Source organism: Phragmites australis, chromosome 5 (genome assembly GCF_958298935.1).
Source record: "Phragmites australis chromosome 5, lpPhrAust1.1, whole genome shotgun sequence".
Lineage (NCBI taxonomy): Eukaryota > Viridiplantae > Streptophyta > Magnoliopsida > Poales > Poaceae > Phragmites > Phragmites australis.
The window spans coordinates 39,237,892-39,251,859 of NC_084925.1; the positions used below are offsets into that span (position 1 = coordinate 39,237,892).

The window sequence follows — 13,968 nt, forward strand, 5'->3', positions numbered from 1 at the left end:
TCCACGTAACTGCAGACTGTTAGTGCTAAATAGAAAAGGTTGGTCACCGCGGCTTGATATGCACATCGAAACAATGATAAGGCAAGGCCGGCATAGCTGGAAGCCTGGAATGGCCAGCTTGCCCAACTGAGCTATATCCCATCTTAGCTAAACAACCAAACGTACCAAGCGCGAACGACGGAATAAGTTGCCTGCAAAACGTAGCAGCAGCAGACAGCCAGCAGTGACCACGACGATTTCAGACGCTAAATATTGAACCCCCGCTGCACACTCAAATCTTTTATACAGCAACAACCATGTCTTGCGATTGAAACTTCAACAACGTGTCAGCATTCCCATCGAGATTAGATAGGTATGGGGTAAAAGGCGTGTTGCAGCGGGGGTTATGGTACAGTTACTTCATAGTTCATATCAACACGAGAGTAAAACATATGAAATCATCTTTTCTCGACTATAAAGGAAACATCACATGGACGACTAGATTGTTACATCACTTGTCCTGATATATTACATCGACTAGATACAAATGCTTCTAAACATACAGTTGAATCAACTTCTCCACAATTAATAACAGACAGATCAGAATATAATTGAGGCATTATACATGACATCAAAAACCTATGACCTATGGACTATATATGATGAAGCAAATGTTTTAGCTAAATAGACACCTAAAATGCTGGAGTTAGTACTTTACAGGAGGCAGCTAAACCAAAAGACATGGTTACCGATGCTAGTTACACCAAAGAATGCCCTTCATGGAACCCATGGCTCAAGTGCTCAACTGCTGTGTGAGAAGCATTCATGATTAGACCTTGCTTGATCTCAGTCTCCAGTTAGAAATACACAAGCGTTATTGATCTTTACATGTTATCACCACTGCTAATAAGAGATCAGCTGTTCCAAGTTGTCATGAAGCCACCATATCAATCTGACTCTTCACAGGTGTAAACAAATGACTGAATGGCCCGTCTCTTCAATTAACGGGGAATGTACACTACCAACCATTTGCATTATAACAGTTGAAGCCTACGGTGGATCTCGCACTGAAGGACTAGCCATTCTAACATGGTGAGCAAGAGCTAGAGGTAGCCTGCCAACTGCTTCCAATATCCTAGTGAACACAACCTTCGTAGGGACACATGTGACTAGTGGAACTGCTCCCTCTGCTTTGATTAAACCACCAAATATGCCACTGTGCCAATGCGCCTTTGCTTGACCACCTTCTCCATTATGTCTTTTTCCAGTGGAAATGAAAGAGAGGGCTTTAACTTTCTGGCTTGAGAGGCTTGATTTCTTGGATGACTTCTTCTGGGACTTAGCCGATGACCTCCTAGCATTGGAGTTTTTCTTTTGGTGATTCGAAGAAGCCGAGTACTTCCTAAAGGCTGGTTTCATCTCCCAGTCAGGATACACAGTACCACCATCATCATCACCATCCAACAATGCTCCTGGAGGATTCGATCGGGGAACTCTTTGCATCATAGTCCTCCTGCCCGTTGGCCAAGCAGGTGGAGCTGCTGTGCTCTCTTGCAGACTAGTATCACCGCAGAAAACCAGATGATCAGTGGAATCATCTTCAAGTATTTCAATTTGGATAGGGTGTCCAACAATTGCTTTGCCATTCAGTCTGCTCATTAAGGAGACAAGAGGAACATGCTCTCCCTGGTAGCTGGCCTGGACTTTCAGGTCAACATCAAACAACATTGGTCCCATGCCACCAAAACGTGAAGTGGACTTTCTTTGGTAATACAAAGATCCGTCCCAACATGCATTCCGATCAACTCGAAATGTTCGATTGGCATCATTGTTTAAGGGTGAAATCTTTGAAGAGTCACTCTCATAGTCATTAAAATAACTGTAGCCTCGTCTAAGATCTCTTGTGGTTCTCAAGGATGAAGGGTATCTTTTACCACGGTACAAGTTAACCTCTGAATGGCATGTGTCCTCAAATAAATCTCTTTCATCAGAATCATAATTGGGCTCCTCTTTAATTTGGTAAGAACTGTGCCCAAGAAATTGGTCACCGGAGGTTTGCATACTTTCTTTTCTAGGATTTCCACCATTTGTCTTATGCAAAGATCCTTTCATTGAACCACTGGATTTATTTAACCAGGCATTTCCATCTCCCGTATCCACCAATCTCTTTGCTGCATTACGACTGTTGCGTTTACCTTTCATATGCCACTGGGAGATGCCCAGCTCAGAAGAGCCATCCTCTTCCTCTGATTCATTCAACTGAGGCATATAAGTAGAATGGGTCACCTCATTGTCATCATAATCCACATGCCTGAACTTGTCAGAAACTGCAAGGGAATAAGGATCAGGAGCACATGACTCAATAGGCAGAACCACATTTGCACCTGCTGAAAAGATTGCCATAACAAAAATGATCAAACAAAGAAAATATTCAGATCTTTACAGAAATCTAGGATGCAAGAAATTGTAGTAGTAAAAGAATATGAATTGCAGTAGTGAAGGCTTTGAGCAAAACTGAAATCAAAACAAAGGTAATCATTAAATATTTCAAGGAACTATTTATGGCTTTCCAGCAACCTACTTGTTATACAAGCTGAGGATGCTGCAACAGTAAGCATCAATACATATGTACCTAGTACCTACTCATTTCAGCTCTAACCTGCCAGCTTCAGAAATGCCCCCAAAGAGAAGTGCAGAGGATTTGTGAGTGATGGATTATAAGAAAATGCTAATTTTTCAGAATATATTAAGCATATAGCTTGATTATACATGATGCTTAATTCTTGCATATTTGAAGTCTAATAATTTATACTTCCCTACTACTATAAAAAGTATGACATTTGTTTCCTCGTACTTGATCCCATCAACCTAATGCGCCTAGTTCTAACAATCTGATCAAGCACATCTAATGGCTCATATCCATAATTATTCTTTTGAAACCAATTTACCCTTCATCAACATCATGCAACAGTCTTAACCATAATTAGAATAATTAATCACGACAAACATGTAGAAATTAGTTATGGTAACTAAGTTCTTCATCACCTTTAGCCCTGGGCCCTTGAGCTGAGCTGTTCGTGTATATACTTATGAATGATTCAAGTGCTCAAAAGGGGTACATATGAGGGTCAGCCATACAGTATGTAGGTAAGTCAAGAATGCAACCTGAAGCATGTTTTGCGATTTGTGTGAATGGAAAGTTTGAGATGTGTTTTATGCGGGGAGTTGGAACTATCTTGATTAGACATACGCTTCTATTATCAAAAAATTTCAAGCCACAGCACCCATGTCAATCATTTGTCTAGCCATGTTTAATAGAGGGGCTCTATGGAGATTGGGGGAAAAACACCTCGATTTCCAGCTGCAAACTGTATTTTCAGCCTTACAATATTGCATATCACTATGTCATACTTAGTATGAAAAGTTATCTACTTTTATGACTGTTTTATTATGTTGTGCTATGCTATACCCCATCATGCTTTGACAATGTAATGTGAATTCACATTCAAACTTCCAAGAAAACATTAGAAAGAGAATAGCAAGGTATATACACATACTTTGCAAAAGGTCAGCGTCATCTTCTGTCTCACTTTCTGAGCATTCCCTCTCTGAAGACTCGATTATTTGTTTTTCAACGAAGTCAGAAGATGTCTGTTCTTCAGAAAAAGAACCAGGATGCTGAAGATAACTTTCAGTCTCAAAATCAGCTCCTGTAGAAGCCACATGCATAGAAGGTAAATCACTAGGACTATGAGTTTCACCAGAATCACTAGGCATATATGCATATCGACTTCTTCTGGACCGAAAGGTGGCAAGTGATGGAATATTATTCTCCCCAATTAAGAAGTCCCTGTAATCACTATTTTGCTGTAAGTGATGAGGCAATTGTGCACTGCTCTGCAAAACTTGGGTAAGTGGCTGGCGTCTGTCAGATTTTAAAACAAGAGAGTCTTCAAAATTACTTCCATCCGATCTATTCTTCTTCACAATTATACTTTTCTCCTTGCTCTCTAAAGATGCACCTCCCTGAGAATGTCTCACAAAGGAAAAGTCACCCATGTGATTACTGACAACATTTCCCTGGGCAAGAGATTTTGAAAATTTTCTCTTTGAACCAGCATGGAGAGGACAATGCCCAGCTTCTTTTTTTACATCAGAAGGAGCAGATACATCTTTCCGTTTCTTACTCTTTTTGCTCTTGTAGCGAGTACTTCCAAGGTCTTTGCAATGTTTAGTGCAAGCTGCATTTCATAAAGACAACTGAGCTTTATTTGCAGTATACTTGAAGTTCATGCATACAATATAAGTAACAACCCGAACAACGTTACTTAACTGTCATCTTAGAGGACTTACCGGAAATGTTACCAGGTGGTCCAGGTCTGAAACCTTGAGTCTGATACTTCGATGCAAACTGCTTCCTCTCCAATTCAAGGGCATGAAGAATAGCATCTTCTCTGCGTGCATATTTCTCTCTTTTCTTCACAAGAGTCCCTTGAGTAGCCTCTGCCTTCTCTATACAAGCATCAAACTCCCCACACCTAAATGCTTTAACACGCTTTGATTTCTCAAGATTGTACCAATCCCTAATGAAAAAGAAGGATAAAAAGTTAATACAAAAGGATTAATGTCAGAAACTTCAATTTTCAGAAATTCGGATTACGCCAGGTGGTTTGATATTATAAGAGAGAGCAGATAACACAAATGTATAGTCAGCTATTTTGTGAAAAATGGGAGGAAGCAATAATAAGAGACTTGAATGAATGGAAAGTATCCAAAGAATTTTCTTGGGTAGGAGCGCGTGAAAAATAGCAATCCACGTGCCAGAACCATGACCTAGAAATCGAGTTTCTTGTACTACTATTATTTTTTTTGGTTCGTGTGGCTCTTGCTGGGTTTCATCTCTAACCTACCCCAACTTGCTTGCAGCTAAAGATTTTTTATGTTGTCATTGTGGTTTTGAACGAAATACAATTGGAAATGGAACTGTAATACATACCTGTCTACTATTCCAGGATACAAACTAGCAAAATAGTCAGAAAAATCTTAAAAGATAAATAAAATTAACTGACAAGCAGTAGAGATAACAGATTCACTGAGAGGAAGTTTTGGCAATATATTTTTAGACAATATTGTGATCTTCATCTTCATAAACTGGGAAAAAAGTTTTAAATAGCTACAATCAAGGACAGGTCGTAGCTTCTTGATTCATTAACACCTAAACAACTCACAGAGCAATAATTCGACAAATTTCTTTATCTTCTCTTCAATGCATCTCTCAGTTCTGTATCCATCAAATATTCCAAAAGAACGCACATGGAAGAACCCACACAAGAGCAGATTCATTACTGGGTGTCTTCATCATATGTTTTAGTGTGAGTGTCTTTGATTCTCTGCAAAGGACACTAATGATCTAATTGGGATATCAAAAAGCAACTATAGTGCTAATGCAGCTACTGATTATTATTTCCATGTGTGTTCTGTCTAACAAAATAAAATGCAGAACTACATGTGAAAAAAAACTTCTGCATCATATCTATCAACAATTTACGAATTTAATCTATTATGATACTGGGGAGGGGGGTGTTTAGAATGTCTACTTGCTGATACACAGAGCGAGTATAGATATTCTAATACTATATATCATCTGTATGGATTCCAAAAGCAAACATCTCCCAGTGAACAACATAAAATCAAAATTTCTCTGCACAACCAACATAGAGTAATTGAAACATTATATCAATCAACCCTATAATACATATGCACAGGTAGTTCAGGTTCTTGTGAAAGTAAGGGGTACAAATAAACCTTAATCTCTTATTCCAGATTATTTTTGCCAATTCTAAAACGACCATACATTGAATAGATTTCACTACATATCTAACCACAGCATACCAGGAAATCAACCGGGGAAGTTTTTCAAGTATGACTAAAGAGCAATGAGCAGTTTCGTAGTTAGAAACGAAATCACTACATACCCTATGAACAAAAGCTCTAGTTTTTGGCAAAGCGTATAACAGTAAGGCACATAAGAAAGGAGCAAAGAACCTAACACTGAGTTTATTACAAGCATGGAACACCGTATGTCCTGATACACCCTCCTCTTGCACCCAATTTCCAAGATAGAAATATCTCAGCATCCCATATGGATGCTGAAATAACAAGCAATGTAAAATGTACATACATCACAGGCCTCATGCGAAGAACCAAAAAAAAAAAAAAAAAAAAGCAAAGATGGGAGTGGAAGCTTACACGCTGGCGTCCTCCCGGCCGAGGAGCTTGACCGGCGTGCCGGACCTCGGCGACATGATCTGCGACGGCGGGAGCTCATCGGCCCCCAGGATCCTGCCTGGCCACCACGAGCCGTTCCTTCGCCGCACCCACACGATGGTCCCTGGGGAGGTGTCCCCGACGCCGCAGCAGCCCCCATCCCCGTCTGCTCCTCCCTCCACCGAGCTCCCCACCATCCCGCCTCCCACCAAACCCTAACCGCCGGCACGCCCGCCTCAACCCGCTTCTAGAAGCTCCCCTCCCCTTCGAGATCTGCCACCATTCAAATCCCGGAGGGTGCCAGCATCCAGAGGCACCCCCTCCACGGCGCCGCCCCAGCGCGACTTATTTCGCCGAGATCACGCAGCCCGCCGCGCCCTCGCCCCCGCCGCTGGTAGCTTCTAGAAGCTTCTTCCCCTCCGAGGCTCCCACAGCTTCCTCTTCCTCCTCCTCCCTCCGTCCCCGCCTCCGGTGCAGGGCGGGATAGGGTAGGGCTCCGCGAGTCCGCCGTGTCTCCGGCTCGCTGACGGCGAAGCGGTCGGTTCCGGCGCGGAATATTATTTCTCTCCTCTTTTGCGGGGAAAATGTGGGAAATAAAAAGGTTTTCTTTTCTGCCGTAGCAGTTTTGGTTCTTGGTTTCGGGGCGGTCCGGTCCGGTCCGCGTGTGGGAGAGAAGAGGCAAGGGGGGGCCAGGAAATGCAAAGGCTAGGTATTAGTAAAAATACAAAAATATATAATATATATCAGTATATTTGTTAAAATAGATAATAGATAGGTGTATTTATAAATCTAGCACCTGTATTCGGCATTTAAAATCCGAAAACCCAAACTCGGTATCTCAAACACTAAAAAAAGATCGACTCCACTGTATTCGGCACCTCAAGTGCCGAAAACACAGCTCACCAAAAGCAAAGACATGGATGTAACCGCGCAACAGGTCGGGCCGTATTCGGCGCATGAGGTGCCGAATATGGCACTGTGCACCGTATTCGGCATATGAGACGTCAAATACGGCATTGTTGCCCATATTCGGCACCTGGTGCCGAATATGGTTCGGGCCCACCGTTTTAAGGGGTTTTTTTGGAATTTGATGTACCGAATACGAGTGATAGATTTGTAGGTGATGTATATTGTCTATTTTTCCATTTTTGCCGCTAGGTATTGGGTTTAGGTTTTGGTAGGTTTAGTATTTGGTGGGTGTAGATTCAGGATTTAAATCTTGTTCATGGGTTTGATGGATCGGGTATTTGATTGTAGTGGGGTGCAGGTGCGGGTGCGGGTTTGTATTCTGTGGGCATATGAATAAAACTCGATCACTCTCTGATCAGCCTAATCCAACTGCTCAACATGTCGTCTGGTCATTTTATGCTACGGTGCCCTCTTGGACGCTCAGTCACCCCACCCTGCCTGGCGCCTTGACCTCCCTAACACCTCGCCCGACAACCATTGCCCTACCTCCTCTAGCCGCGACGTCCCCTTGGCCGCTCGATTGCCCCACCCCGCTCAACCTCCCTGACACACCACCCAGTAGTCGTCGCCCTGCCTCCCTCGACCATGGATCTAGATGTGACACCCCCTGGCCGCCTAGTCGCCCCTCGCTACCTGGTAGCCCAGCCTTTCCGACACACCGCTCGACAACCACCACCCTGCCTCATTTGGCCGCGACGGCCCCTGTTCACCCCACCCTGCCTAGCCATAGATCCAGTTGTGATGTCGAACCCCTCCTTCGGGTCACCTTGTGCAACTCATACCAGTCCCTGGATCAGTAACTGGTATGCACATATTTCTAACAGAAGTAGATATCACAGACATACAACGATTAAGTACGATATTAGGGGACATCACAAAGTTCATTACAATAAGGGTCCATAGGTATAATTAAATAAACCCTCACAGCACAACGAAAATAACACAAAAGCGATCTATGCCCTACAGGCAACTTGAGTGCAAACGAAACCAGCTTCTCTATTCTTCATCTTCTCCTTCAACGAAGTCGGTCTCTGGATTATCTGGATCCACAAATAGCAAGTGTGAGTACATAACGTACTTAGCAAGTCCTACCTCAAGGGGAGACATTAGATGCATATAGGTAGATCAAGGATAAGGCTGTAGAGTCTTTAGGTTGCAGAAAGCTAGTTTTTTTATGCAAGGTTCAATTTGTAAAAGACTATCTTAAAAACATTTCTAAGGGTAACACATAAGTCGAGCTTATGGGGGGTCGTCGGTCCTGGGGGAGATACTTCCATCCCACCAGTTCCCACACTTCTTTTGTCGGTGGACACACAGTCCATGATACTCAAGGCACATAGCCAACCTCTTTTTTTTTCAAAAATACGGGCACACTGCCCACTCACACACCAAGGAGGTACTCACACCGAAAAGCTAATCATTGTGACCGAACCATAGTATGTCTTTAACCGAGGACACGGCTATCCGAATAGGTTTAACACTCTGTAGAGGTTGTATATTTTACCCATAAAATATGCACAGGCTCCCACCTTAGTAACTGGTAGAGCTGTCATAACGAGACGCAACGACCTCACAACGTAGTCACAATATACACCCATGGGGCACTAAGATACCAGGGGCCTTAGAAGATCCACGAGAAGGACCACTTAGCAATTCCAAGGCTCTGACATAACCTTAACAATATCACCAGTCGGACCTTAGGCTACGTACCACCCAAGTCTTCTCCTGGTCCCCATTGCCACTACCAACCTCCGGGTGGGTACCAAACTAAGTTGGAGGGGTTATGTCAAGTCCTGCCCATTCATGGTCATGTGGTTGTATGAATGGATACCAGGTAGGATGTCACAGTGTACCGGTCCTTATACGACCGAGGCAAGTGTCTCCCAACAAGAATATCACAAAGGCGAACCTTACTCCAAGATAGTTCCCACCTTTGTGAGGTACCTTACTCACCCTCGTCAACAATACTCTAGAGTTTTTCAGGAACACAAGTTTTACACGCACAAGCACTAAGCACACAACACTTCACATTTTTGAAAAGGCATGATTAACATAAGTAAATATCCTGGTTCTTTCTTTTGAGAAAAGCAATCATAAGCATGCTAGTAAACAAGCATTCATCCAAACAATCATTATAGTTTATGTTAGGGACCTTCTAGGGTTTTAACGGAATAAAGGTAACAATATCAAGGCATGATATAAACAATCTAGGTCATAACTATATTTAGCATATTCTTTTAAAATTACAGCTATTAACTTAAGCATGCATATCTCTATCGTTTGAAACAATAGCTCTACGGGTTGTATTTAAAAACATAGGATCAATATGATCAACGGTGTAGGACTTGCCTTCGTTGAAGTCCTCGTCCGCTCCTTCTTCAAACTCCGGATCCACGAGGTCTTCCTCAAACGCGCCTTCTTCTAACAATCGCAACAAATGATAAAAGCACATACAATCAATCAAACAATTAAAATAAAAACTAAATAAATTACAAAAATTATGAAATTAAAATGATTGGGTAGATCTCAAATTTAGATGAATATTGGTGGAAGAATTGTTGAAAACAGAGTTAGGACGGAGGAGAAACGAGCTTTGAAAGTTTTGCCGGGAGAGAAAATCAGAAGAAAAAAAAGAGGAATATTCCTGGAATATTCCGGTTTTTTTAAATCGGCTCAGCTCAGGGTCGGCTTGGCTCGGTTTCGGTGGCTCGGCTCGGCTTCGGCGGCTCGGCTCGATGGGGCCTGCTAGTCAGCGCTGTGAGAGAGATAAAAGGGAGGGGACCCAGCCCGGCTTTTTCTTGATGGGGAGAACAAGAGGGCAAGAGGGAGAGAGAGAGAGGGGGGGAGATGGGGCGGCGACAGGCACGGCAGCGGCGCGCCGGTGGTGGTCGGCGGCGGGCCTCGCCGGTCGGTGGCGGGCCTCGCCGGTCGACGGATCAGGGCGGCGGCGGGGCGGATCTGGCCAACGGAGAGGGGGGGGGTGAGGGCATTGGCCGGTGACGAGAAGCGGCGACCGGCAATGACGGAAGGGCCCAGGTATGCTCTACTGGAGGGGAAGGAAGAGAGAGAGAGAGAGAGAGAGAGAGAGAGAGAGAGAGAGAGAGAGAGAGAGAGAGAGAGAGAGAGAGGACGGTGGAGCTCACCGGCGCTCGGAGAGGCAAAGAGGGAGGCGGTGGAGGTGAGGGAGAGGGTGGTGTGGTGCGGATGGGGGAAACGTGAGCACTGTTCACTTATATAGGTGACGGTGGCTGCACGGGGCGTAGGGCGCTAGGCAACGCGGGACGCGAGGTCTGCCTGCGCGGCGACGAGACGGCACGGTGCGGCGCGACGTAGGGCAGGGTGACGTTGGGTTTGGGGGGAGGAGAGAGAAGGAGAGAAAGAAAAGAATTTTCTCTCTTGAATCATGGGTGTGACAGTGATGCCCCTTTGGTCGCCCCACCCCCGCTCGGCCACCTCGTGCCGGTTGTCCCAACACCCTACCCGACCTCTCTGACGTCCACCAACCGTAGATCCAGCCTCGTTTGTCAGCGAGGCTCTGAAACTAGACGGACACATATTAGCGTGTCAAAATCGCTCGTTAGGAAAATACAGTATCGTTACAGACTAGGCATCATAGGCTCCAGCGCCATGATATCACTGTGTGTTGTCCATTTTTAGTTTCGGCTTGAAACTATATGAGTCTGATCGACGTGGAATGTTGCATCCAAACTTACACTACAGAAGAAAGGAATGGAGTTGTCACTATTATCCATAATATCTGGATTTGTTGTTGCTCATCTCCTCCTCGCAAAACAATTTAGTGTCGGCTATAATAAGATGTTTCGGAGGGCTTTCACGAGTTTTATAGTTCGAAGGGTCAGATGCGACCTATGGAAAAGAAGAGTAGCTAAAGAACGTTAAATTGAATTTTCTTTTTGGAAACATGACTTTTTATTAGACCCTGACTTCCGAAGAAGTCAGCCGAACCAAACCAGATAACATAATAGAGTACTTTTGAATTTAATATTCGTATTTAGCACTTTAAATACGAAAAAAATTTAATTTTGGTATCTAAGGCACTGAAAAACAGTGTTATTTAGATACCTCGGGTGCCGAATACAGGTCGGATGTGGCGCACACGTTGCTTCAGGTCGTGTTATCCTGTGCTTTTGGTGCATCTCCCCGTTGCTTTCGCTTTTGTCGTTTTTTCTCAGCCCACCGTTGTTGTTCTCGTGGCTTTTAGCCCCCACAGTGTTGTGTTTTGCTATAAGATAAGAGCGGGGTGGTAAGGAGCCGCAGCGTGAGAAGAGAGGAGACGAGCAGCAGCGCAAGACGAGGAGGAGTAGCAGCGCGAGAAGAGGAGAAACAGTGCGAAGTGAGGAGTAGCAGTAGCGCGAGGAGAGTAAAATCAGCCCGAGGCAATGAGGAGCAACAGCGCGAGTTATATTAAGTACTTAAATTATGTATTTAATTAATACTTTCAACAATAATAGTAATTAAAACAAGTAGATTGTTTAATCTATTTAATTATATTTGTTTAATTATTTGCTTAGTTTGATTATATGAATTTGATTATTCGTTTAGTTAGTGTAATAGTAATTAACGTGAATTTGTATAATAGAATAGTGTGAATTTGTATAATAATAATTATTTGTTTAGTCAGAGTAAGTAGATTATATAATAGTAATTAGTTTAAATTTGATTAGTCAGTGTAATTAGATTATTTAATTAGTTTAATAATATGATGGCCTAGTGGTGGCACTTTTGTTAGTGGTAGCGTCGGATGATGGCATATCATATGCATGCTCTCCGTAGGGTAAGTATGGTGTCGGTGTAACGAGATAAAAGAGAGAAAAATAAAGAAAAAAGAAAAAAAAAATTAGAAATATTCAATAAACTTGGGTTGAATAGAAAGATTTGATTAAAATCACAATACACCAAAAAATCAAATTAAATTTTTTAATTAACAGTAGTGTGCACATATTTAATTAGTATTTTAATTTAACCTATTAAAATAGTGGTGCGTACCAAATAGCTGCATGGCCAGAGAGGTGGTCAAGAATGAGATGTGATGTGAATGATGGATGGATAGTGGTGTAAATCTGTTTAATTAATATTTTAAATATTAATTATTAATTATTTCATTTGAATTCAATATTGATGATTTAATTAGTATTGTTAATTATGTACATATTTAACATTGTTAAGTATTGTACTACTTAATTTGTATTGTTAATTTATTTATTATTTATCGATGCGTGTAATTAGTTTTGTATCGTACATATATTTAAGTAGTTATTTTATTACATGTACCTTTATTTAGCAGATACGGTATGATTTTTTATATTTGTTATGAAAAGCGTCTCGTAATTTTGCACGAGAGACTCGTAATAATTCAGAACTATCGACACATAGAGAGTCTGATTGAGGTACTTAATGATCTAGATGGGCTAAAATCACATGTTACGAGCCTTTTACGTGTGAACCAGTAATCTCATACTATTGTCATGGAGGATGTGTGGACACAACTTGTTTCAAACAGCTCAATCATTGTTCATACGTTGTTCGAGATAAGAAGTAACAACACATGTGCTTTGTACTCACACAAGGCATTGAGGAGAACTTTGATATAGGGGTGTACATAAATATAGTGTCACTACTGGTGCAAGGTGATGTAGTGACTACCATAAAAGGACCAGGGCAGCAGGTGATGCATGAAGAGGATGGAGGGTATGTCGGGGATGATAGTTCCTATAGAGAGGGAGCTAGAGTGGACCCTTCTGAGGTAGATGTAGGATGCATGGATGATAAAACAGGTGATAGCGAGGATGAAGAAGTTGCTGACAACGATGATCTGGTGCCGGCGATCCAGTACTTTCGTAGTGCTGGGCTGCTGGATTGTACCATCGTTGAGTATAACACCTTATCTAACTGGGGATACTAGAATAGCGATATACAGGTCGGACAACAGTTTCGTAACAGGGAGAGGTCATCAACTTTGTTAACAACTATGTTGTAATGATAACAAGGGATCACAAGTGCACCCGGTCTAACCCTACGAAGTATGAGGTGAGGTGTATCAAGCACCTGAATTGTCCTTACTTCGTACGAGCACATAAACCGAAATATGATAACTATTTTATGATCAGTAGACATACCTCACATATATGCAACGAAGAAGCTATTAGGAATATAAGCCACGCTGTTGATGCGAGGTTCATAGCCCAACTCCTCGTCACCCTTATTGGTACGGACATTTGTTTGTCGCCAAAATCTATTATGGAGGAGGTGCAGACTAAAGTGAGTATGCTGATCAATTACCACACCGTGTAGCGAGCAAAGCAGAAGGCGCTGAAGATGATGTTTGGAAGCTTCGAGAAGTCTTACAACTATCCTCGGTAGCAACTGCAGAAGAATACCATGACGAATCCAGGGACCCAGTGGGCCATGACGGATGAGCCGATCAAGCTAGAGGTTGGATCATACAACACCACTAACCGATACCTCATTAGGTTATTTTGGTACTTTGGACAATGCATCGAATATTTTAGACATTGCATACCAGTTGTATGCGTGGATGCCACATTTCTGAGTAGCAAGTACCATGGTACCTTTATGACAGCGATAGCGACAGATGCAAATAATCAGATTATTTCTCTCGCCTTTGTAATGGTTGAGAGTGAGAATAATGATAACTGGTTGTGATTTCTCATCTTGGTGAGGACACGTGTCGTGAGTAACAAGGGAACGAGTTTGCATAATCTCAAACCGCAA

At 42.7% G+C, this 13,968-nt stretch overlaps 1 protein-coding gene across 2 annotated transcripts; it reads right to left on the reverse strand.

Annotated features, from left to right (window-relative positions):
- Positions 1-613: 613 nt before the first annotated feature.
- Positions 614-6,909, reverse strand: LOC133919591 (uncharacterized protein At1g51745-like). Of its 2 annotated transcripts, none has more exons than XM_062364024.1 (4): positions 6,229-6,909; positions 4,333-4,562; positions 3,537-4,220; positions 614-2,363 (listed from the first exon to the last, which is right to left on the reverse strand). In XM_062364024.1, the coding sequence occupies exons 1-4, from the start codon at positions 6,441-6,443 to the stop codon at positions 1,030-1,032; spliced, it is 2,463 nt and encodes an 820-aa protein (XP_062220008.1). In that variant the 5' UTR covers positions 6,444-6,909; the 3' UTR covers positions 614-1,029. The 2 variants fall into 2 exon arrangements, with proteins under 2 accessions (XP_062220008.1, XP_062220007.1); XM_062364023.1 differs by having other exon boundaries at positions 614-2,366.
- Between the last annotated feature and the right edge of the window lie 7,059 nt (positions 6,910-13,968).

Excerpts from the sequence above, each read along its gene's own strand:
- LOC133919591 (XM_062364023.1), bottom strand. The coding sequence starts at position 6,443 with ATGGTGGGGAGCTCGGTGGAGGGAGGAGCAGACGGGGATGGGGGCTGC. Across the intron at positions 4,563-6,228 it reads GGCCGGGAGGACGCCAGCGT|GGATTGGTACAATCTTGAGA; the intron begins GTAAGCTTCCAC and ends CTTTTTCATTAG. Across the intron at positions 2,367-3,536 it reads TGACGCTGACCTTTTGCAAA|CAGGTGCAAATGTGGTTCTG; the intron begins GTATGTGTATAT and ends CAATCTTTTCAG.